Below are 25,863 nucleotides of genomic sequence, written 5' to 3'. Positions count from 1 at the left end.
TTGGGTCAGGATAGACAAGAATTACTAAAGTAGATGGGACTAGTATGGAAGAAAGCACATCAAACTCTATTACAGTACTTGCAAGAGATACTTGCTGTCAAATTAGTGGCTGAAGTAATATAAATGTGAAAAAATAACCCGAATTAATCAGCATATGTCTGTATAAGAGACAGTTGTTTTTTCACATTTGTGAGCTGAATCTTTGGACCAAACATAAGACACAGCATGCAGAAGCATTATTTGGATTTGTGACACTTCTTGGAGGACTTTAGGCCTATGAATGTGCACGGATTACCTGCAGACATGAATATAGCATTTTCCTCTGTGACAGTTATAACTTGGTCCTACTTCGTCAACGAAAACCATGCTCATTTTCCTCAAAAGACAAGCACTTCTATACCTCAAGTGATAAAAGGGACTTCAAAGCAGACATAAATAAGAAATATTCATGACACTTAATCTGTCATAATCTTTTGAAGTTTTCAGGAAGAGCGGAATGGGTGCTGTTTTCTATTTATGATTTTACCATACCATGTGTGGGCAAAAAACGTAGGAAGGGATTTAGTTATTGAAAGTAGGAGATAAATTTCCCAAACATTACAGCATGTCTTGCATATAACCTTCATATTAGAGATAATATGTCATAATGAAGTAAGTGGCATCCACAAAATTGTACATAAAGGGAGAATAATTTGCCAAAATTATTATGCAATAATCTTTTCTCTCAGCACCACATGTCTGAGTTCACTTCTGTTCAGAATTACATGATGAGGTAATTAGAACATCCTCAGGAAACTCCAACTTTTTTACCTAACTTTTTTGTTACCCTGGTCTGCCGAGGCTCCTGGCACACAGGCAGAAGACTGCAGGCCACTCTGGGGCAGGAGAGACGTCCCAACCTGGGGGGCAGCATGCATGGTAGGGCTGCCCCGGGACAACAGGTTTTAAGAAGCCCACAGCCTTCAGTGGTCAGGTCTGGATGGCAGGACCCTCTCCAACGCAAAATTTTAGGCGTCCAAGCTCCTGACCGGCCCATGAAAAAAGCTGGCAGAACCGGAGTTTCAGCTGGCTGTTATTGGAATGACTGTGCACAATGTTTCTGATGAAAATACATTTCATTGATATATTCCTATGTTTTCTTACCGATATATTTCCATATATCAGCATATGCACTTCTCCCCAGCACAGCGTTGCAGGGCCCTTTATAACAGCATGTTATTTTACGTTATGTTATGCTGAATTATATTTAGATATGTTTTCTTGGACTTAGTAGTTGCATATAATATGTGAAATCTCCCTCTGCCTACTGTTAGTCCTCCAAAAACAACTGAAAACATAGCTACACTAGTTCAAAGAATTCATGGTTCAGCTACTGCTTTTCCCTGTTAGCTCTGCAATATGCATTTCTTTGAGTCTTAAAACTCTGTCATAATAAATCAAAAGCAATGTACTGATTTTAGTGGTTTGCAAATATTTTTTCACTGGTATATGTTACACATTGAGTTCTGATCTTGCAAATTGCATAGAAGTTTACTGAAATAAATTTTCCATATGCGTATAAGTAAATAAATTTTGTGTCCATTCCTGCTAGTGCCGGAACTATTTTGGGCAATATTACACAACTGTGCTTGGAATTCACAAGTTTAGACTTTCTAAATTTGACTTAATGTCTTTTGCAGCTTCCACCACATATTGTATTACTTTTTTGCAAAAACTTCATTTTCCTTGCTTAATAAATGACTGCATTGTGGTATAATGGAAATCTCTACCATCTTCAAAAAAGCACTTTGCATTCTTTCTTGGGAGGAATTTTTATGTGGTGGGGGCAGGAAAAATGAATGTTGGATGGGGGGGGTGCTGGATATAAATTAAATGACATTTCTGCTTTCCTAGTTCTCTGGACACTATTTTGATTAAAATTGAATCACACTTACAGAAGCCTTCAGGGTAGCACTCTCTGTTCTGTGAAGTAAGCTAAATGCTTCGGGTTTCACATGCAAAAAAAAATCTTCACTGGTTTTACATATCCTTTTGGATTTGCTTCTGCGAGCCTTTCATATACTGAGCTCCAACTGATGTGGATGGAAATTCCACATATGGAGGGCCTGGAGAGTCAAACCCCTTGCTTTTCACATGTTTTTCCCTCTCTTTCAAATATGCAGGAATGCATGCATTGTACTGGTGTTTTATAAATTTTATGACTATTTCCAGAGCCAGGTCCAGACTTCTCAGCGGTGAAAGCAAAACCCGATCTTCCCTCCCCCCATTCCTCACGGATAAAGGCGGAGTGACTTTATTCTCATTCTTAGGTCAGCAAAATTTCATTATCTCATGGCAGCTGAGTGGTTTCTGGAAGAGGCAAAAGGAGGAGGAGGAGAGCCAGCCTGGGTCAGTCAGGGGGCAAGGGGCTGTGAAGGGTCAGTGGGTCTGGTCATGCCTCCCTCTCTCCCTTTTTCTCTCTCCTCCACACACTCTCCTCCAGCTGCAAAACTCCTCCCTTCTCAAACCCATTGATTCTGCTGTATTTAAAAAAAAAAATGATAGGAAATCTCCCTAACTTGAGACACAGTAAAAAGTGTAAGGTAAATACAGTCATAAGAAAAGCCAACTAATGATAAATTTATTAAATGACACTTTTTTTTTTTCTTTTTGGAAATTTTTTTTCAGAAGACTAGTGAGGGAATCTGTGAAACTGTGTCAAAGGGAAAAAATTACAGAGAATCTAGCTTTGGACATTTCACTTAAAAATCTGTATTCAAACAAAAATGCTGGAGTTACGATTTCATAGTGCTGGTGTGTAGCAGTCATGAGTCAATACTGTTGATGTTGGAGTTATGATTTCATAGTGCTGGTGTGTAGCAGTCATGAGTCAATACTGTTGATGACTTGCACATCACTGAAGTCATGGACATTCTTTAATTTTTTAATGTTTTGTCTGGGTGGTATTTACACATTTTTTATCACACTGTTCAGTGCCAAATAGTTTAGACAGTCAGTACACATGTCCCTTGTTTGCTTTTATTAAGATACATGTTAGACACGTAATGTATCTAATGTATGTTAGATACTTACATGTTAAGATATATAATGTCTCTGTAACTGTCATTTCGAGACTTTTAGGAAGATTTCCCAAAATTTTCTCGAGTATGCCATCAAGCAGAATTTTCCTTTAGAAGGGTATAGGCATTAAATTATGAATATTCCTTGATATGCATATCATGTCAGTTCAACACGTCGATTTCTAAATTATCATTTAAAACAAATCTGAAATTATAGGATGTGAGCAGTCATGAGTTGGGAAAGTTCCCATTCATTTAAAGAGGCTATGCATACACTAATTCCCACCATATTGCCAGAGGAGGACCATAGTGAACTGTCTTCTGAACAGCACTGCCAACTTTTAACTCCATTGAAGGGGGCAATACGTCATCAAAAGATGTCTTTGAAACAGCTGGAAAGTACTAGGATTGAAAAGAATTGCATTCATGCAGAAGCATGAAAAAAAATGGTTTACCTGTCTCCCCACTTTGAGTTTTAAATCTTTTCCTTCTTGTTCCTTTTCCTCTTTCTTTCCTTGGGCTCTGCAGGAAAACAAAATGAAAGTCTGGAGAAAAGTGACAATGCTTTGGAGAGACATGCTGCTTTGGTTAACACCCAAGTAATAACCTGTAAAATATTTTCAGCTAATTTTGAACCACTGAACAGGAATTGTAGTATCTAGACTATTAAATCAATGTTAATCTAATAGAGGCATTAGAAGCTCCCATTGTTCCTACCTGTTACCAGCCACTCTGGTAAGGTTAACATCTATCCATCATCACAGATGATGAATTTAATTTTTGCACTTTGTTTGTAGATGTAAAGAGCAGAAGAACCTCCTAGATTATTTTATACAATAGGTAGGTTTGGATCCCCACTGTTGTGTGGTATACAGTGAAATATATGTATACCACACATATATTTATGTGGTATATATATATACACAGTAAAGAAGAGGCACATCCCATTAGCCAATATTTTTTAGACTTTAAAATGAAGAATACACCCAGGAACTGCAGATCCTGTGAGCAGTAATTATCTCATTTCTATTGAAACCAGTTGCATACTGTGAGCAGGATCTCATTTCCTAAGCACATACCCCTGGAGCTCTGTTCTGCCGGACAGTGAGCAGCACTACCTCCCTGGGCTCCTGTCGGATTCCGCAGGAGCCAGTGTGTCAGCCAAGAGGAGAATCACACTTTTTCTTTGAGGGTCTCGTGAGCTTAACAAAATATGCAGGAAAGTAGAATAATATTTGCAATAAGTTTACACTACTTATTTCTTTTTTGAAAATCTTTGCTTTGATCTGAGCAGCAACAGCAGGAAAACCATCTGTATCTTGCTATCCGGTTATCGAAAATTGAGGGATCTCCTGTCAGTCTCCCGTATTTTTGTGGTGATTTTTTCAGTTATTAATTTTTCATTGCCAAGTATTGTTTTCTCTGGGACTTCAGCTGAGTTTTTCTGTAGCAGCATGACCATTAGAAACCATTAGAAACTAGGTAAGAGACCCTTGGTCTCTGGTTGCTCCTTACAAAAATCATTGTAACCTTTGCCTTCAGACTGGAGCCTCAGGCCTCCTGCTTTGTGCTGTAATTCCCATTTTGCTCGCTGCTCAGTCTCTGGCTTTTAACGTTTATCGGCTGTATTTTCTTTGATGGTGAGAGGCCAGCCTTCTTCACTGCAGGCTGTTTTGTCTTCCATGGAGAGGTCTTGCAGCAGAGCCCTCTTTCTAGACATCTCCAGCCAGATGATGGGCTCTGGTGTCCACTGGGACTCCTTGCTCCACCACTTCCAACCTTGCGTATCTGTCTAGAGGGCAGTGAGGAAGAGCGAAGAGCAAGCTCAACTGGTACCAATTTGTTGAAACAGCCAGGCTAGGCAAAATCCTATCTTCTGAAAATTTTACTTACCATAATTTGCTTGCCAACAGATGACCTGCATTTGCATAGATATTAGCAACGCCTTTGACCTCTCATTCTGAGGTCTAGGGTTTGGGGGTTTTGGTTTTGACTTTGTTTGTGTTATTTGGAAGCACGTGAGGTAGGTATTCTGTGAATCTGTCTGGTTTGAACCTGTGATGGGTCTCCAACTGTTACGTAACATTGGAGTCTGGTGACTCAGATGATCTGGTATCATGCTCTTGTTCCCTGTCTTGGGAGGAAAAGAAGGAACAAAAGCAGAAAAGAAGAGGAGAATTGCAAGGAAGAGAAGACTGAAAGAGCTGAAGCGTGTAAAGAAAGATTCAAAGAAAAGCAAGGCATAGGAAAATGTATTCAGGGATAGAGAAAAGGGATAGGATTCTTCAAAGAGTGCAAGCTGTATTCTTCGTACCAGTAAAAGAAATAAGCAGTAGCTAATGTGCTGATTTTGCGATAGTAGGTTCACCTTATAAAGATACTGGGACCATGACAGCTGCAAATGTCCTCCAATGTCTTTTACAGACACCATCTTTTAGATTTTATACTTTAAAAAAGCAGTGTGAGCAGTGTGACCTAGCCATTTTGCTAAAGATAATATTAAAGAGAGGCATAAGAATTGCCTACATGCATATACTTCAGTACCTTGGTAGCTGAAATTCCTTTAGTCAGCTTTTTAGTCCAGAGACTCCAGCTTCGTTCCCAAAGCCGGCACAGATTTGTGAACTCCGTAGGTAAGACCAGGTATGTCTTCTGTGGTCTCTGACACTGGTGAGGATCTTGTTTCTGTTTAGGGCCATTGTAAAAGGTCAGCTTGTCATGTTGTATTGAAATGATTCCACCACAGAGGTAGTCTGAGATGATGACAGGAGGTGGACTTGTGCTGGGATGCTGAAGCAAACTTTTCTGTGCTTATGAAAAAAAGCCATAAAATGTGACATCTCCCGCATGGGTGCTATGGGAATATTGTGCAATGCAGTATTTGTAAGACATGGCAAACTCATCCATAAAAGCCATAAACCCTATAAGCATTCACACGTGTTCTACTGCAAACTAGCAAACAAAAATAGAGGAAATAAAAATAATAAATGACAATTTGAACTTTATCTTAGTTTTCTTTTGGTTATAGTTGAATATCATTGGCAACACCACAAAAGATGATCTTTGGAAGATTTTTTCCTCCCCCAAAAGGCATGATGCTCCTCTTCATTTAGAGATAGTGGGAAATGGTGGTATCATTGACTTAATTGATATGTCATTTATATGTCCTCATGGAAAATCTTGTGATTTTGGACTATTGATTCCAGGATATTTTTATGAAATGGGAATGTTTTTGTTTTGTTTTGTTTTTTTCCTGCAGAACTACTACCTTGTATGAATGAATTTTAAAATTACTAATTCTTTAAGTAGTTTCTGATTTTCACCACATAGCTATATAGTGAACCATTGTCAGTCACTTATGTACACAGCAAAAGTCTGTCTTGAATCAGTTGCCTGTGTTGTAAGTTTAAAAGGCACTAAATTAAAATAAAATCGTTTTTCCCACGACTTTTTGATTTGAACTGAGATTATATTCTGAAGAAATATATAACACTAAAGGTAAAAAGAGGATTTCTTCTTTCAGAAAAAGAGTATACATAGCATTATTTTTCTATTTCTTAATACCATTTTGTCTATTTTTTCTAATTTGTCATTAGACAATAAAAATGTCAGTGACTCTCCTCTCTTGCTTTTCCTCCTCCTTTCACACAAAAACCCACAGGGCATTAGAGAATTCTAATCTGGTTTGTGAGTGAGTAGAAAAAATTCTAAGCCTTAAGCATAATAACAAAAATAACTAAGGAAGATGGAACAAGACCCAGAGGCAAACATTTTCATGGTTAAAAATGTGTATTTCCAGTATCTTTGGAAATAAATTTTGTCATTTTTGCACAGTTTATGTACAAATATTATCAGATTAAATTTCCAATTTATTTTCATAGTTCTGTTATATCTGATTGATGATTTAGTACCACATGAAATTTTAATTTGTTCAAATTATAAAAATGGTATTATAAATAAAATATAAAAGTATTATAAAATCCAAGATGCAAAACGTCTTTGCTCTCCAGATAGTAAAGCAATCGAGCTGGTGCTTACAGTTCAAGTTTGATTTGGTCTCAGGAACTATTAGGATAAACGTGTTAATAACTTAGGTATCGAAACAAGCATTGGACTCAACACAAAAAGAGGTTCTAGACATCAGCTATGGGATTTTGCAGATCTAGATAAGGCATCTGACCCCTGTGGCTGAAAAATTGGGCAATGGAGAATACCATCATGCTGGTGGAAACAGAAGGGCCCAACCAAAGCCATGGTTTTAGCAGAGCTCCCCTTGCCCCTTGCTGGTACCATCCCTGTAGACACAGGGGTGAGCTTCCTCTCACTCCTCATCAGTTTCTTCTGCCTACCTGCCTGTCACCCACGCGTGTACTGCATGGTCCTGAAGGCCATTAGAAACCAGTCATAGTAAAAACTGCTCTCTCCACAGTATCAACACTACAGACATGTGACAAGAATGGCTTATCTCCTTCTGTTGTATGATAAAAGAAAAACAGTGTTGTTTTAATTGATCACTGTCACAAGACCTTTGTCTTCTACTGTGCAGACAAACATTTCTGTCCTACAACAACACTAATCAAGCAGCAGGAAACCATTATCTCATAACAATATTCCTGCGGATTGGCTTTATTTCATAATTAGCTGTGAAGTTTTTTTCCTTGAGCTGATAGGGTTGTGCTGAAATTTCTCTGTTTACATTTATTTTATGTTTACTTCTTGGTTTTGTTCTTCTTAGCAAGGAAAATAGAAAGCATAAGAGAAAGCAAAAGATTTTTGAGTTGAACTTTCAAACAAAAGTGTATGAGTATAATTACTGCTTGCAGTTAATGCCTACAATCTGTAAACTTGCAGTCTGTGTGCTTGGCATTGCAGTCAGAGAACAAAATGTGCTCTGCTCTAGAGAGCTTTTCATATGCAGTGCCGCAGCTCTCAAGTGAATTGCAGTATGTAAGTCATCAGAGTTGACAAAATGTCTTTGAGAAAGGCTTTTACAAGCATTTTTGAACTCTTAGTTCTTCCACAAAGGATGGTGTCTAAGCAGGAAAACCACTTCTGTTCACTAGCGCAAAATCTGTGTGTAGGGTCCCTACGCCTGTTGACTTCATTTAGGTTCATCTGAAGGCAAAACCTGGCCCATTGCATATTACAGCATTAAACAGCATTATGTTACTGAAGAACGAGAGTTTTAATATCTCTCCTGTAGAGACTTTGAATAAATTTAAAGATCTCCTAAATAAGTCCTTTCACTTGTATTGATATGACTTTGTGCATCCACCTTGCTTATTCAGTGTTTAAAAGCAAACTGAATTCAAGTATCATCCAACTGAAGGCATGCAATCAGTAGGGCTATACTGAGAATCTGACCCAGCCGTTTTTTCCCTTGACACAGATAAGTTTTGTGAAGAAAAGTGAATAGCCTATATTGAAAGGTTAGTAAGGTGGCACACAGTACTATTTCTCATTGTTGTTCACAGAAGCAATCTTTCAATTAGAAACACAGACACCAACGTAACAATGCAATGAGAGGCATGTTAATAAATACCAGGACCATGTGACATTTCTGTTACTCGGTGCACTTAGAAAGCAGCAGCCATGTGAAACACGGGCTACTCCGAGCACTGAAAATTGCCATTGAAAGTGACGTGCTCCCAGCTTTTATTTTTGCTGCTCTGTCAGAGAAGCAGACAGATGTCATTTCCAGGGTACTTCACTGCCTTCTCTGGATGTTGAATTCTTTGAGAAACGACAAGGATGGGAGAAAGGGGCTCATTAAGGAGCCATTACAACGGTTTTAACTTCCACTTTGTAACTTGAGCACTTCTGCTGTTTTCACCTGGGGAAAAAAGTGTAGTAACCTTACAGAGAAAGACACCTGGGATAGTATGGCAGCTTGCTACTTACTTGAAACAACTGAGACGAACCCGTTTGAGTAAAATTAAATCAATACGGCTATTTTCACATTCTTGATGACAGACATACTTTGATCTACCTACTGCCTGTTGTCTTTCTGTTTTCCAATCTGGAGGGGATCACATTTTCACTCTGCAACAACCCCTTACTGGGGTATCAAGGGGACATTTTGGGGCAGTGGTGGAGCTTAACTGCCAACGTGCCTGGAGGTGCACCCTTTCGCAGAGGTGACTCTTTCTTGCTGTCCAGTGGGAGTTTGGGGGTTCACTCTTGGCTAGTCCCTGCCATCCCCTCCCAAGTTGTTTCCCATCTTGCTGCTATTCTCTGCCCGATCTTTTCGGCATACCCTAGAGGGGGCTGCCGCACTGCTGGCCTCTCTGCAGCGGTCGGCTGCTCATCGGAGTAGAGAGCCAGTCCATCAGCATCACCAGCCTCTTGCTCTTTCCTCTGGCACACACTTCATATGTACACCTTCACGCAGAGGTGCAGTATGCATCCCTGGCTGGCTTCTAGTGGCCCGTTTTGGGACCATTTGGGGAACGGAGGGGTGTAAGAAAAAGCACCGTGACTTCATCATGCAAAATTTACACAGATCAGCTACTCCTTATAAACTGGTGTCTAAAAGTGTATGCAGTACAGTATAAGAGAACCTGCTTTAACATTCCATGGGGCTCCAACAGTATTTCCTAGCTAACAAATGGAACAAATACTGTAAAAAGTATGAGAGCAATCGCCATGATGGCTCCTTGGTACAACTCTGCCCCATGCTCTAGGCCCCTCACTGTCAATGAAGAATGTTGTTTCTTACAGGCATGCCGTTAAATATCCTGGCTGTGTTTAAACAGTTCTGCCCACAGAACTTAATATGCAGACTTGATGGCACTAAAAATACCGATGATTTGGTTTGCAGATTACTAGTTGTTGTGGTTGTAAGTCTTTTGTCATGCAAATGCCTAGTTTATCCTGTTTATGAAAGCAGCTACTTTTTCACTTATCTCCGGGGCTGTGTTTTGAAGATGAGGCATTCTTTTCAGAGAAGCTTATAACTGGAAATACTTACCAGGGGTATAGCAAGCATATAAAGCCTGATCCTATGCTGTTCAGTGGGTTTTCAGAAGAGTTCAGTAACTCACATACAGGCTTTTAGGCAGAGATGTCAGGTCGATGCGAAGAATGAACCATGCAAACATAGGCCTCTACCTCTTAAAAAATCCACTTTCTGTGGAAGCACTCCAATGTCAATGAATATACCTTTGCAAATCATCTGGGTCAGGCACCAACACATGTCATTAGTTATGTGAGTGCCTGATATCTTTGGCTCAGGACCTTTCTGAGGAATACAGCTTATTATGTTTCCTGAAACTGTATTAGTTGCACCAGTCAAGATACACAGGAAGGAAGCAGGATAAATCACTGCAAGTGATGACACACACACACATTGAGGAAGCATGTATTCATGTGCTTTCAAGAAAATCATGAAAAGTTCTTAGTCACACAAGGCACTTCAAAAATCTTGTGATGTAGAAGCCAGTAACTGTGTGTCTAATGCTGGAAAATCTGGTGCTATTTATTCCAAGATGCATTGTTTTATGGTTGCCAAGTAGATGCAACTGAATCCTCTCTATGCTGCTCTAACTCCTGTGTTCAGTTGATTATCCCTGACATAGAGTCTTATGTCTTGTTCTTACTATGGATCAAGAAATGATTCTCTGAAATGCAATCAACCATCCATGTTACTGAACCACAGATTCAGTGAGAACCACTGTTTGGAAAATGCTCATTGTAATGGAAACAGGAAGAAATTTTAAGAGATGGGAAATGAAAGTATTAAAACTTTGTGAAAAATATTATGTATAATCCAAATACATGCTCTTTAATTAAACTCATAATTATTTCTCCCTAATGAAGCCTCACTTTAATTGCTTTCCCTTCTGGCAATACCCTTGAACAATGTGTAAAATTTTTTCATGTGCAGTGCACAGCATATAAACTGGGGAAATGGCAAGCTCTCTGTCTGTGCAGGTCCAGCCCAGTGTTTTGCAGAACAGTGGCAGTACAGTCTACGTGTTACGTGGTGATGCCATAGTAAAACACTCAGACTCAGTGTTTCCCAGAAGAATAAAAGAAAACATACAATGAGCGGAAGAAAAATATAGGTGGAAAAGGAAGCCTTTCTCCTCAAGTACTGAATCTCAGCTGCAGAGTTTGACTCTGCCCTGACCAACACCTCTCCATTCTTACTGGAATCACTAGGCTATTTGTCAGGCCAGAGTGAGCTGCTACATTTTATTATGCAGTAAAAAGTACTTCTTTTTCCTTTTTAACTCTTTTTAAAACATTAAAATGCAGAGGGGAGCCTTAACTCAGCTCTGTCTCTCCCACAGCTTAAGTGGTGGAGCTACTGCTACATTCATGCTTCAGGAGAGGAAAATAAAGCCAAGGCTGAGAAAATTTGAACCGGTAACTTCAATAGTGCTTTAGCAAATGCTGTCTTCGGATGGGCACACCAACTTCCTAAAGAGACTTCTGGGTACCCCTTCAACAGCAAAAATTGTATCTTGATGTTACAGACATTTAAAATTTGTTTTATTTTCTCCCACCCCACCCAATCACTGTAGAGGGTGGAATGGTGGATTTTACCTTCCTAGGTATCAAATAATAGAAAAGCAAAGCTGTTGCTTAATTAAAGTAGCCTTGAGCAGCATTACTTCAAACAAAAAGCACATGACATCTGGGCATATGCTTAAAAGAAATTTATTTTATTTACCGCTAAGACAATTAGCCGAAGAGTGGTTTGGTGATCACTGACTAGGATCTTGACATTTCTGGAGAATCTTCATGTGATTTTAACCATACCATGCACCTCACTTGCCTGTATCTCATATCCTCACATCTGAATGTGGAAAATAAAAGATACTTCTAAATCACATGGTGGTAACTATGCTAATGAATAGGCATACCTATAAATTGCAAAACCTTGGTTTAACGTGACTCACGCTGAAGAAACCATCTAATTCTGTAGTTTGTCAGAGACTTGTCACAGGGATCCTTAAATGCGCATTATATTCACCAAGTGACCCTTATTCGTATGTTGGCATCTTTTTAACTGAGGTGGATGTTTCTTTGGAAGGGCTACCCCTAACCACTAATACTAGTGGGACAGTGGGATTAATGGCATACAGCTTGCTTCTCAGCCTGCATTTCAAAGACTCCGAGAAAAGACTGCGTGTCACTTAAAGGAAACAAAGCTCTATTGGACAGAAAGGCCTTAGAAATGTAAAGCCTAATGATTACAGATGGCACTGTAGGAGATGTATTAAAGACACATGAAACTCCCTGTGTTATAGCCTCTGCTGCTAAATGATACTACAAAACTACAATTCTTTAACCTTACCCACTGCTGTTGCACAGCATTTCTGAGCAGTTTTCCTCTCCCCACCAGATACAGGTTATTAGCTAGAGCATGTCTTTCTGAATGTCATATAGGTTTTAGAAAGTTGAGCCTTTGGTGTATTTCATACAGATAAGAAAATGTGTATTATAGTGTACACTATTGGGTGTGCAGTGCTGTATTGCTGTGTCAGTCTGAAAGCTGTTATTTCATCTCTAGCTTCTTCCAGCTTACCTGCATTAGCTTTACAACTGATGACAGCATTGCAGCAAGTTATCAACAACCTGACAGAATTTTATGATGCAGTGACATGTCATTTACTCTTTTTCTCCCTGTGTAGTGAAAGTCTGTGCTCATAAATGTTAAAGAATTACCAACAAAAGAAACCAACCACCCCCTCACAATTCACAGAGAAGATACGATGCAGACCTGCAATACAAACACGTCTGTTCTGCTTTATCTTTTACTCTGACACTGGACAGAAGAACAAGTCCATACACGTATGGTCAAAGCCAGGAGAGGAAAGGGGAGAAGGCAGAAGTAGCGCATAGCGTGGAAATGTAAATCTTTACGTCTAAATAATGCTGTAAAACCACAGTAAGCAATTAGGATTGCCTAGATAATCTGCCCCATAGTCTTTCAGGATTTAGATACAGTTCTTTCTTACTATGTCAAAGCCTTTTGCAGAAGAATGACTTTTAGCCAGTAGTCCTGTTATGCTCTTTCATTGAACAAAGGTATACTCCAGCACAAGAATATTTCTTATTGACTCCAATGCTGTTGTGCAGGCAAATAAAATTACAAACCTAAGTGGTCAGAACAATTGTTAATGTCAAAGATACATAAAAGCAAATTTTATAAATCAGGACTCAAATAAAAGAAAGAAGATAAAGCCAAAAACTGCATTAAGATAGCTCCATAAAAGTCTTTAGAAGTTAAATGTAGAACAGATTATGCGGTGCATCACGAAGTAGTAGCTTTTGGAAACAAGTATGCATGAAATACAATATCCATGTCAGTGCATAAACTGCTTAAATAAAGCAAATGGCACCTGGTGACAGACAAATTATAATGATGGCTCCAAGAGTTTTTTTTAAAGATATATGAAGATATTTTTGTTATAGCTATGACTTCAGGCAAAATGCTAGATTGTGCAAAAATAAAGGCCAGTCTGTCATATGAAGTAGCTAAAAGACACTGTAAAAAGCTCCCAGAGAATCTGTAATATACAAAGATGATGGGACTATGTCGTGGTTTTGGCCAAATCGGCCAATAGCCAGCGACAGACGCTCCCCCCCAGCCTCTCATGTATGGGGAGGAGGAGGAGAGATAAAGAGATTTACGAGTTTAGAAGAAACTAAACTACTTTAATAAAATATTAAGAATAAAATAAAAAGGAAAATAATGAACTGGATACAGTATATACAAAACCGTATTAAGCTCCCAGGATGATGTCACTGGCAGGCACTGGGGATGTCCCAGGCTGGACTCAGTGACGGGTGGGAACCAGGTTCCAGGGTTGAAGTCAGGAACGCATGGATCGGGACCAAAGGCAGATGAACAGACAGGGTCCTCCTCAGACGTCAGCCATTGAAGGAAGAGAGCTGACCCTTTGATCCCTCATCTTTTAGACTGAGCATGGGGCAGATGGGATGGAATACCCCTGTTGGTCAGTTTTGGGTCACCTGTCCTGTCCGTTCCTCCCTGCAGGTGGGACCCCTCTACACTTTTCCGCTTCTGACCCTCCAACGGGGCAAATAACAAAATTAGCTGACCTTGGTTGTTACAGCAATAAGGATAAGCAAGAGCCTTGCTGCATACCATTCCTTGGCACAAGCTGTAAACGTTGGTTTTATCACTCTGAGTGAACCACTTTAGACACAACGTGCTGTTAATTTCAGAGAGTTAGAAGAGGCCTAGCTAAGAAGTAAAATTACTGAACAGAAAGTTCTGTTTTACCTCAAACCAGGACAGACTATAAGCTTCTCTTGCACAGATAAAGGAAGTCCTTTCGTTCTCTTACATTTCTCATAATTGTTTTGTGCTTTGGGATTAAGACATGCATGACGCAACAAGATACCTGACAATAGTAGATTCTCATGAGAATTCATCTGGTAAATGGCCTTTGAGGTTAAAGCTCTGAATTATAGTAGGATGCAGGACTCAGCCTTATGTGCTTTTCCCGTGAAAAAATGTTGGCACAGCAGGCCTTGAACCAGTAAGTACAGGGATAAATGATGGTTCTAAATAATCTCGTCCTGAAATTCAGTTAAAGAACAATTGTTCCGTTGTTTGCTGACAAAGTTACTGGAAATCAGAAGTGCAATAGAACAAAATCATTTGGCTTCTGACTCTGAGTAACTCCAGCCAACCAAGTCCTGTGTGCTTAACCATGCAACATTATCTGCTCTCCTCTCAATATGCCTTTAATACGTTTTGATAATATATGTTAATCAGTTTGATCGAAACAGACTGTGCATGAAGTTTAGGGGCAGATATTAACTTCCTGTGTGACTTAGGGGTTTAGTCTTTACTGGTTAAAGCTGGTCAGTGCTCCTTATCTTCCATTGCTCAGAAATTTGTGTATACTGCAGTAATTGATTTGATTGGAGAATCACATAATTCTCATTTGAGGGGAAGGTTTAATGCTCTTAGTCAAGACAGTTTTCTTCAGTTCCTCAATGAGTATTTGTCACACTCAGTGCCACGATCATCTTTGTCTTTAATTGCCACATGGAAAGTTTTTATTTTTGAAATTCAGATTATACGAGCACACAGTGAATTACATGATAAAACAAATCGCAATGCAGACTAAATGCCATACAAATTGAGATTTTGCTCCAATTTTCACCTGTTTTAGTTTGTAAAAGACCCTACTGAATTCACTTTCATTATTCCTGATTTCTTCCATGAATGAGAGAAGGATTAGGCTCCTTAAGATTATATCATCTAACCACATGCCTGGCTCAGTGCAAGCTACTCATATATTTACCAGCCACAATTGTTCTTTAAATGTTTTTAAAAAGAGCCTTTTCTGTGAAGATTCAGTCCACATATGGATTTAAATTTTGAGTTGCCAACCTTCATGAATTCAAACTAGAAGGTCAGTAGATCCTACCAGATGTAAACACAGGAAATAAAAATTATTTCATTTTTTCACCTGTTTCGCTGACAGTGAGAATATTTTCTGCTTAGCTCAAAAGAAGAATACTATCTGTCTTGTTTCACTGCTTCCTATATTTCTACCATTTTGAAACTGTTTAATCCATCAAGTAGAAACTGCTGCTCTTTGCATAGTCAGCCGCAGTGCCGAGAAATATAATATGGAACACGATAGCCTCCTAGTTATTAACATTATAATTTCTTCCAGTATTTTACTGGTTGCTTATAAATACATTTTTGTTACAACATAATAGTGCATTCATGGTCACGATTGTATACAGGTAGGAGTTGTTCACTTTTCTCAAACATTTGCAAGAAACATAAACAAAAACCATATGTTTCAAATATTTCACTGAATACCTTTTTCCACTTCTGTGCGTGTGCTGCAGCCATTTGAGCCCTGTGCTGTTTCAAAATCCTACCACTTACCCTCATGTTTTATGACATATTCTTTATCTTTCTATATTTTTAAATGTGCTTTGTGCTCTAAATGGAAGATTTTTTCCCTCAGTGCTGACCCTCAGTTCTTCTTCATCTCTGTGATTGTCACAAGAACAATATCGATTCCAGCTTTTAAGCAGAACATTCAGTGTTTTTGTGCTATAATCCTTGCTGTTCGTCTGCATTGTTAATCTTTGTTAACTTGGCCAATGTGGGGATAAGTACTCTGTGTCTTTTGCATGGAGAACCTCGTTGTGACTGAGTGAATGTTCCATCCACGTGGCATCTTCACTAGTGTTTTGATATTCAAAACTCTCTCGCTAAGAAAGAAGGGTTTCTCCACTGCTTAAATATCTTGCTGGCTCAACATTTCAAAGTATGCTTTGTGCTGTCCAGGCGTTCTCATTAATTGCTAGCACAAGAGATGGGCCAAAACCCAAAAGTTTTGAATCCAACTCCTCTCCTTCCTCCACACCCCTTGTCTTCTGGAAAATTTGGAAAGCTGAATCCAGACACAGCCGAGTATCGCAAGTTGGCCAAACACCAATCCCACCTCCCCCACCTTAGGGGTTTTCCAAACCCTGATCCAAAATGTACTCCCTAGTCTTCTTTTCTTCCTCGTTTCTTTGTAAGATTCTTAAAACTTGCATATTCTCTCCTTGATGATACTCTGGCAGTTTTACCTGCTTGATTTTAGGTTTGCTCACAATGGTCTAAGCCTGCCTGTAGAATCTGAATTTTGGTAAAAAGAAAAGGAAAGTGTAATTTAATCCCATTTGTATTACAAGAGCTAAAAGCCATGTGAAGATTTACCTATGTTCTACTGACATAGAAGGAAAATAAGACAAGAAAAAAGCCTTGTAATAGAGATCCAAATAGGTTAAAAAGTGTGTGAGGGTTTTTTTGTTTGGTTTGGTTTTGTTTCTTCAGTAGAGAAATTTATAACTCATAACGCTCCAACTGACTTCCAGCTGGGGTGGTTTACAAAAGTATAGGCTCTGTTCCTGCAGTATTCAAAAGCAATATTATCAGCCCCATGTGTTGTTGTGTAATATCTCTAAAATCACAAGCTTGATAGGTCAAATGATGAGACTTCCAATAATTGCATGCAAACCTGTTTGTATCTGCTATTGGTATCTATCTGAGGCTTTAAAGATCATGTTTTCTAGCTATTTTTTGCCAGCAGTGAGCCTAGAAACTTTTATGAAAAGTGAAACTCACATATTGACCTGACATCTGAAGCTGGGTCTGTGAGTTAAAAACCTGGTAATGACTATGAAACTGCAAGAATTTGCAGGAGTTGTCAGCATAGAGCCAGTCTCTTATTTGCTTGAAGTTCACTGCCAGATCTGCATGTGTTCTGTAAGGTAATGGAAGCACCCTGCAGGTAATGTCAATTTACTGACATACTGCTTACAGTGAGTTTCTTATTCCCATGCATAGTTAAATGAGATTTACTTTAATGTGATTTCTCATGGAACTAACCAACGTATTGGTCCATGGAGCTAAGGCTGCCAGTTTGCATCTTCAGAGACCTCGTCCATTTCTGTGCTCTGTCAGTGACTTCATGTAAAATCATGGGCAAGTTAGTTTCCCCGCACCCAGAATGTCCTGTTTGTAAAACCTAAAACCAGTATTTGCTGTATTTTGTGGGCTGTTCAGAGAGTACGACATGTAAACAACTGTTAGAGCAAGCTGAGGTACAGTGCTAGCTGGGAGAAAAGAGGTGCAGAAAGACTGGGGATAAATAAATTGCACAGACTTCTGAAGGTAGACTTGAAAAGGATCATGCAGCAGTGCAACAATATGGGAAACAGTCTTGTGTGAGGAAAAGAAGTTGGAATGTAGAGGCTCACTTTCCAGAAGAAAAGTGTGAGTGGCCCAGAGTCATGTGCGAGCCCGCTCACAGACAAGCACTGGGATGACTCTAAAAACAAGAATCCATTTTAGACTGCCCGCAAGGAGCATGTCCAAAAGTTGAGGAGAGATATTAAAGGTATGTAAGTGTCACCCTGGGAAAGGAGTAAGCTTGAGCGAGAAACAATGTTGGAAGAATGATGGATACATCCTTCTCTGTCTCACCTGGGGTTCTCCATCAAAACAGTAGGAGGAAGCAATTTTGCATCTGCATCGCAGAATTCTCCTATTTTGCTGTTGTAATCCAGAGCTCAAACATGTCAGTTCAAGATGTCTGGTTCATCCGCTAAATTACCACATCCTTGCAATGAAAAAAAATGAATACAGTGTTAAACTGTTGTGAAAAACCCTGCAAGAGTCTATAAACTTTTAGATATTTTGGTAAGATTTTGATTTAGATTTTTCTGATGCCAAAGGTTAAGGGCTGTTACTGAAGTGCAATAGGTATCTTAATTCATAAGGTAAATGGTGACAGTGTAACATGGGAAGCTCTTTGTATCTCACCACTTCAGTGAGTGCAGTTAAATTTCTAGAAAGAAGCAGTCCCCACATATGAATTCGCTCCAACTCTTCCCACAATTCCTGTGGATGAAGCAACTGTTCAGCTTCAATGTTGAAAGCTCAAAATGTTTCATGCGAAAGCATCTCATCGGTCTGACTTCTGCCCAGTTAAACAAAATGGATTAAGCAGTGTTAATTACCTCTTTCTCAAGACTTCTCCTCACATTAGTTGCGGAAGCTCACGTGGGTGCCGAAAACGGGGAGGTTCTAAGGTGATCTCATTGCACCCCAGTGCCAGTGGCAACCAGTGTCCCATACAGGGCAAAGACTGAATGAATCTGAGGTCCGAACTATCTATCTATTGCCCTGCTAGGTGTGAATGATGGATGTTCATACTCCCCAAAGCTATATTGCTCCTGCTATTGTATGTTTGAATTTTATCTCAAGTCAGAGGTGTAGGTAAAGGTTTTATATGCTTCAGCGCCGTAACCTTTGAGGGAAGTGCTTTTGCAATCACAGGTCACGTGCATCTGGGTGAGCTTCCCCTAGGCAGTCCAGAATACTGCAGGCCTTGTAGCTTTCATTCGAAGGCACACACACATGTAAATGCAAATCCTATCTAAAGCTCTGTATAAAGCACTGACTCCCTCCCGCTTCTCACTTTCCGTACTTTTGCAAGCTTCCAGGTTCCCAGAAATCAATCCAGGCTTATAAGAGAAAAAAAATCTAAGAATAACTGTTAACTGAAAAAGTAAAAAGAAATAAAAAATGCTGGTTGCTACAGACCTGATGGCAAAAAAGAGGTCCAACCTCCAGAAAGAGACAGGTGGCTTCTGAGTGAAAACGGTAACATATTCTCCCCAGGGAGATCAGCTCCAAAGCTGAGTTCACTCTTTCCTGCTGTAAAGCATATTGATGTTAACCGTTTTCTTCTGCCCGCACGTGTGTTTTTCAAATTAGGTATTGTTAAATCTGTAGAGCTTAAAATACCGCTTCAGACACCCTCCTTTGCTTCTACTTCCATTTCATATAATCTGCCATCGGTGTACGGTGCCGATAACAAGCTCTGCTTCTCACACACAGATGCAAACCGATTTAATTTAAACACCTGTCAGAGGTGAAGGAGAACTGGAACTACTGATCAGTACAGAAAGTGGAAGGGTAGTTTTCCGGACATGGAATAGTATGTATTTGTGCATTCACTCTCCTCTCATAAGCCCTCCCAGTGAAGGGCTTATGTTTGTAATATCAGGGCTTGGAGGCGACTTACTTGCATATGTGTACTCAGAAAGTGTTACCGAATGCAATCCTGGACTCACCAATCTCCAGTATCAATTGTGCAAATGATCTTAAAGGACTGAGGACTTCATCTGTAGCATTAAGATTTGCTGAGAACAACCTCTGTCTTACTGGTGAAACAAAGTGCTGAGCACAGTAGGCACCATCCGCATTCATGTCCCTCGAGGTTTCAGCTGTTACTTCTGCTGCAGGTAGAGTCCTTTATTGCTCTGAATTCTTGCATTTTTTTAAGGTGCATGGCAGAGAGCGTTTGGAGATGAACAGGGCCTGAGGGTTTGCACCTTTCAGGCAATGTTACCTTGTTCAGGGCCTTTTTTCCTTCTTACTATAGGCTTGATTTTTGAGTATATATGCAAGCCAAAAAGAAATGCCCCCACCCCCAAACTAGTGTTCCTAGCAAGACCTTTCAGCAAGACAAATAAATGAACTCCACACAAAATGCATATATGCAGTATAACAAAACCCTGGACCTGAACAGCAGGATATGGAGACATTCAGCTCCAGAACACTTCCAGGCACTTCATGCCTTAAAGTAATTTTTCAGTAAATCTACACTTCTTTTTCAGTTCATTTTTTTTTTCAGTTAGAAATAATTCAAATGAGCCTTTAGGTAGAGGCAACACTGCTCTGTAGAAATTGGCAGATATTGGGCATGACTCCTCATTAAAGCTGTATGCAAGAATTTGAGTAGACCTTTCCTTTGGACTTGATTCATGTGAGTTTCCATTCCTTGAATTTCACTTTGATTTCTAGGTTCAAATATGTGTGGAAAACTAAAAGCCAAACTGTTGGAAGTATGATATTCATGTGGTTTCATGAAAAAATTATGGGTTTTGCATGAGTTTGTTGTGAAAACAAAATTCAAGCTGCATTTTAGAATCTGGTCTGAATTTTAAATGTGCAACAAAATATTAGGTCTGGTGAATTTCATACAATTTACAATGCTATTACGAACATCTTGCTGCTCTGCTACTGATTAAACACATATCTTGAATAAACAAAGCTCTTTACAGCTAAATCACCTTTTCAACATGCCTGAACATTGCAGGCCACATAATTTGGTAACGTTACTACAAGACCTTCAACTCATTACAAGAAAGACGTTAAGGTGCTGGAGTGCATCCAAAGAAGAGCAACAAAGCTGGTGAAGGTTCTAGAGAAAAGGTCTATGAGGAGCAGCTGAGGGAACTGGGATTGTTTAGTCTGGAGAAAAGGAGGCTGAGGGGAGACCTTACTGCTCTCTTACAAACTACCTGAAAGGAGGCTGTAGCGAGGTGGGTGTCAGTGTCTTTTCCCACGTATCAAGTGATAGGATGAGAGGAAATAGCCTCAAGTTGCACCAGGGGAGCTTTAGATTGGATATCAGGAAAAAGTTTTAGACTGAAAGGGTTGTCAAGCATTGGAACAGGCTGCCCAGGGAAGTGGCTGAGTCACCATTCCCGGAGGTATTTAAAAGTTGTATAGATGTGGCACTTAGGGACATGGTTTAGTGGTGGACTTGGCAGTGTTAGGCTTACAGTTGGACTCCATAATCTTAAAGGTCTTTTCCAACCTAAATGACTCTATGATTCTATTCTATGACTAACTTCCTTCTCTGCCATCGTTCTTCATGCAAAATTCCCACCAGTTGCAATGGGAGGTCCATGAACAGAACAATGGCAGGATACATGGAAGCCAAGTATAATCCAGTTATTCCAGTTTAGATGATTCAGTTGCCTATTGAGACCTCTGCACTGATAAGAATACTCTCCACAACTTCCTTTTAAAAAACCCACCTTTTCCAAAGGTGAACAAGAAGTGTCCAAAATCAGGAATTCTGAGATGGGCTTATGTAGTGTTAGTGCAACATCTTTGGTTTAAAGTTGGGCTAAGAGAAAGAAAAAAAAAAAAAAGAAAAAGACAAACAAATAGTCATTAAAACATTCTTCTCAGTTGTTTCATCTATTATAAGCCATGTAATCATAATTGCAGCAGTTTGGTTCTTAAAAAAAAAGCAGTCATCATTTAATCTATTCAATATTACAAACCTTGCTGTGTAACATAAAAATTCATCATTGAAAATTTTGTATACAGGAATTCCAGGGGGTATCTGTAAGTGCTTCTCCTACGATGTTAGCCTTCTTGGGACAAAGGAGCCGAGTACAGGAAAAAAACAGACAGCGGTGGCCAGGAGATATGTGGAAAAAATCCTGTTGTGCAGCGCTCAGGTGTGTGTTGACACTGCTGGTGAAGCAAAGGATTTGTGCCTTTGTGTGGTGGTGCTATTTTTAAAAGGTACACTGGACTTTGAGTAGCTTTATATGTTTAGTTTCCCGAGTTTTCAAGGGCAATATGAGAAGTTGTAAATTCTGCCATGGTGTCATCCTATAGTGGTTTCCCCACTTATGAGCCAGAGGGTGATGCGAAGTGATCCACCCCTCCCCTCTCCTCCAGGAGGTGGTCTCTGAAGTTGCTGTGTGAGAATTTGGACACATAAAGGACTCACTGGTGGTATAGGCCTTTTCTCACCCCTGCTACATTCATTCCACCTAGCTGGTTTTCCATTGTAGCAACTTCCTACTGAGACTTTTCAGTATTCTTTGTCCTGTTTCCCTGACCACCAAGTCCAAAGGTCCCCAACCAAGCTACTGCTGGCCAGTGCAAGCTGAAATCTGTCTCTCCCGCTGTTCCTAATTACTTTTGTTTCTTGTTCCAAATTTCTGTTTTCAGCCTAATTTCCCAAGCCTGGGTCTGTCTAGCTTATCTCTTTTCTATTTTGGCCTTCAGATGTTTTCAGCGTTTATGTTCCTGTTCCTGTTATGCCAAGCCAGACCCTCTTCTTTCCCCCTATCTGACTTCCCAACATCTGTAACTCTTTTTTTTTCCCCTCAGTTCCTTTCCTCTTGCAAACTCTGTATCACTCTCCATCTGCTAGTCCAGCTTTTCCTCCAGGCTGTTTTTCATTTCTGCTTATGTGCAGTTCTCTTAGATGGTCTGTGGTCTACACTTGCTCCTTTTTCCTTTCTGTCCCCAGTCCTGGTGCCCTTGGCAGAGTTTCCCTTTCCTTTGCTAACTTCTGACTTCAGTCACTTTTCAGGCTCATTGCCAGCATACTGTTCTCCACCCCTAATACACATGTACCTTACTTTTCTCCTTCATTGTCTGAGTTTACTGAGGTACCACAGTCAAGAGCTAAGGGAAGACAGGGCTTTCTACATGCCCATCTGGATGTGGCGTGTCCTGCAGCACCGTAATGTTGCGACTGCAAAAGACATTCGGCTCAGCCCCATGTGGGAGAATGCCTACTGCATTGAGAAAGAGTTCTTGGATCCAGTTTGCAATTTCTGCTTCAGAAAATAAAACAAACAGGCAGACTGGGGGAAAAAAAAAAAAAAGAGTTGGAGACTCTGGAGACTTCAGGCAATGCAGGGGCATAGGCATGCGAACTGGATGAATTCTGACCAGAGTGAGAGCAGTGATTTGAAACTCCTGTCTGTCAAATTAACAGTAAAAAGGTAGAGTTCCCAGCTTTCTTGAGGTGTGTGGAACTTTGCCTTTCTGTGCGAAATTCTTCCTCCCATAAACTCACTTTCCTTCTAATGCAGAATACGTCAGTTTTTAAATTTCCCCTCAAAAGAAAAGAAGTAGTGACAGAAAGACTGTCACTCAGTCCTGTTAGAAACATTCCTGCTTTTCAATGTGGGAGCAGAGTCAGACCCCTTTATGGGAGAACAAATGGTGTAAAAGGGTTCCAGAGAGCACTCTTCTGTAGAGAATACAAGGCTTTAGTAAAACATACATTCTCCCTGGAGGATTTCAGCATTTTCCGATTGGTGCCTTTTATGGCATACATTATGTATTGACACAGATTAAGTTTCCCTCCTGTCTGGAACAATGCACGCTCAGGAGGAGAGCTACCGACCTAGCAATAAGCGTGAACAGCTCATGGCAAGTGGTGGAGCAGAGCTCCTGGAGGACGGCGAGCTGAAGGCAGAGCACTCCCTTGAGCTGTGCCATTCTGCCTCTCTCCTCCTCCTTCTCCTCCTCCTCCTCCTCCTCTCTCTCTCTTTTTTCTTCCCCTCTGTCTTTCACTGTAACACTCTCCCTAGACCCCTTGGCTTTGTTGTACTGCGTGTCTGACTAGCTGTGGGGGGGACTCGGGGGAGAGGATTGGCAGCTCGCCGGCTCGGGGAGCGCTTCCCCGCAGCTCACCCCAAACGCACCCACCCACTCACGCCTGGGTCGGGAAATGTGAGCGGGGCTGATGGAGGCGGAGAAGCGGGGCTGAAGGTTCGCACCAGCGCTGGATGTGACAGCAGGCAGCCAGCCGAGGGCTTCGCAGCTTGGGCAAGTGTCCGACCCCAGGTCCGGCACGGACCCCACCATGGAGGGCTGCCGCTGGGCAGCTGCTGGCACTCTGCTTCTGGCTTCCCTCGTCCTGGTAAATGCCATTTCTTTCCTGCAAATATGTATTGCTTGTAGCTGGTACTGTGTCTGTGTGTGTTATATGTGGGTGGGTATGTTTCAAATCTTTAGGATCACAGTTATAGAGTGTTTGTTTTCAATGAATCATGTAAATCTTACCTTCTCTTAAAGTGCTTGGAGCTTTGATATTGTGGGTTGCTGCAGGTAGTACCAAGAAGTTGATATTGGCGTCACTTTTATAAACTTGGAGAGCAATGACCTGTGAATGGTGATTTAACTGCTTGGCATTTAGAGAAGAGCTGTTTCTCCCCTCTTTAAGTCAAACTGTACCACGCTGTAATGTTCCTGGAGTTTTCTTCCTTCCTAAAAAAACAGAAAAGAAAAAATATTTTTCAGTTGCGCACACGCAGAGACACCAGGTACAGCATGTACTGAACTTTATCCTGCAGCCAGCTTAAATAAGCTCTCATTATGGCTGTAACTCATTACAGAGACAAGTTTATACCAACTTTTGGAAGATATGTTATGTGATATCTGGTATACTTCAGGGGTATAAAGCTAATCGTTACTATATGATTTTCTTGCATACTTGCCCTGATTATCCTGATGGGATGCTCTACAGCTGAGCACTGTAGCTCTGCTCTTTGATTGAGATTAAATGTTCCATTTTGACTCATACTTACTGTTATAAGTATGAGCTGTATGTTTGGTATCAGAAATCTGCAGTAAGAATATTAATGCGCACACACTTTTGATACCGTAGTCATCTTGGCATAAATATATGTTGTCTTTTTCTGAACATTTGACTGAATGTAGTCTTTCAAATAGCAAAGAATCTTAAAAAAATATATGCTCTTCGTAACAGCATGCATCTTTTTACTTATCTGTATAAAATAATGTATGGTAATCATTTTAAACTAATCTTAATACATTTTTTAATAGCCACATGGGGACCTAAACAGTGGGATAATCCTATTTGAAATGCTTATTAAAAAATATTTTATGATTTTTAAAAACCCCTTTTTGGATATAGAATCACTAAATACTTATTAATCACTAGAAATAAGAATGCTATCTGGACTAACCTAAAAGTCTTATTTTGTTTAAAGGTCTACTTTCCATTTGAAATACTGAGTTCACACAAAATGGCATAAGGTCAGCATAGATTATCTTTCATTTATGAAAATGAGAAGTTTATAACCTGATGACTGTAATATATTATGAGCCAATCCTGCAGTACTAATTTGGGCGAGATCAACAGGAGATATGACTCAACAAGGCTGTGTAAGGGCTGTAGGATTTTGCCCCATGTTAAGCTCATACTCATAACATTTGTACTTCACTCTGCTGCTTGTGAATTAAGTTCTCAGTTCCTGATTCATGAAAATAAATAGTGCATTCTGCTGCCAACTATTATGCATTATATTCCATACTATACTAGTTTGTATTTGCATGACTTACCCTGCCTCAAGAGATTTCCCCCCCACCTCCCACCAAATCTCTTTGTGCCTTAAGAATAGTGATGTGGAGCAAGCTTAACTTTCTTTTTTGAATCAGGCCATTCTTTTGCTCCTTCCATACTCAGGAAAATCTCTCACTTGCTTCCAGCAGGAGATTAGGTAAACATGCAAGAATTTAACTTACAGCTTGGAGAGAGATAGAGATAAGTTGCAGGATACCTTGGTATACATGTTACTACTACAGTTTATTGCAGCATGAGTTCACGCAGGGCATGGTAGAAAGCTCATGGATGTTTTCGAGAAAAAGAAGAAGCATCAG

The 25,863-nt window shown here is 40.0% G+C and overlaps 1 protein-coding gene across 3 annotated transcripts in view; it reads left to right on the top strand.

Annotated features, from left to right (window-relative positions):
• The window catches only part of ADAMTSL1 (ADAMTS like 1), a 470,149-nt gene that overhangs the window by 246,291 nt on the left and 197,995 nt on the right, over nucleotides 1–25,863 (top strand). The window contains exon 1 of one of the 3 annotated variants that reach the window (XM_063321446.1): nucleotides 23,788–24,100. The exons of the other annotated variants lie outside the window; for them this stretch is intronic. Within the exon in view, the coding sequence (XP_063177516.1) occupies nucleotides 24,044–24,100 (57 nt within the window). The 5' untranslated portion in view covers nucleotides 23,788–24,043. Of the gene's footprint in view, nucleotides 1–23,787; nucleotides 24,101–25,863 lie in introns of those variants that run through there. 3 annotated transcript variants of the gene reach the window in all.

Source organism: Chroicocephalus ridibundus, chromosome Z, assembly GCF_963924245.1.
Source record: "Chroicocephalus ridibundus chromosome Z, bChrRid1.1, whole genome shotgun sequence".
Lineage (NCBI taxonomy): Eukaryota > Metazoa > Chordata > Aves > Charadriiformes > Laridae > Chroicocephalus > Chroicocephalus ridibundus.
Note: the sequence above shows the minus strand (reverse complement) of the source record. Positions and strands in the feature narration are given on the sequence as shown.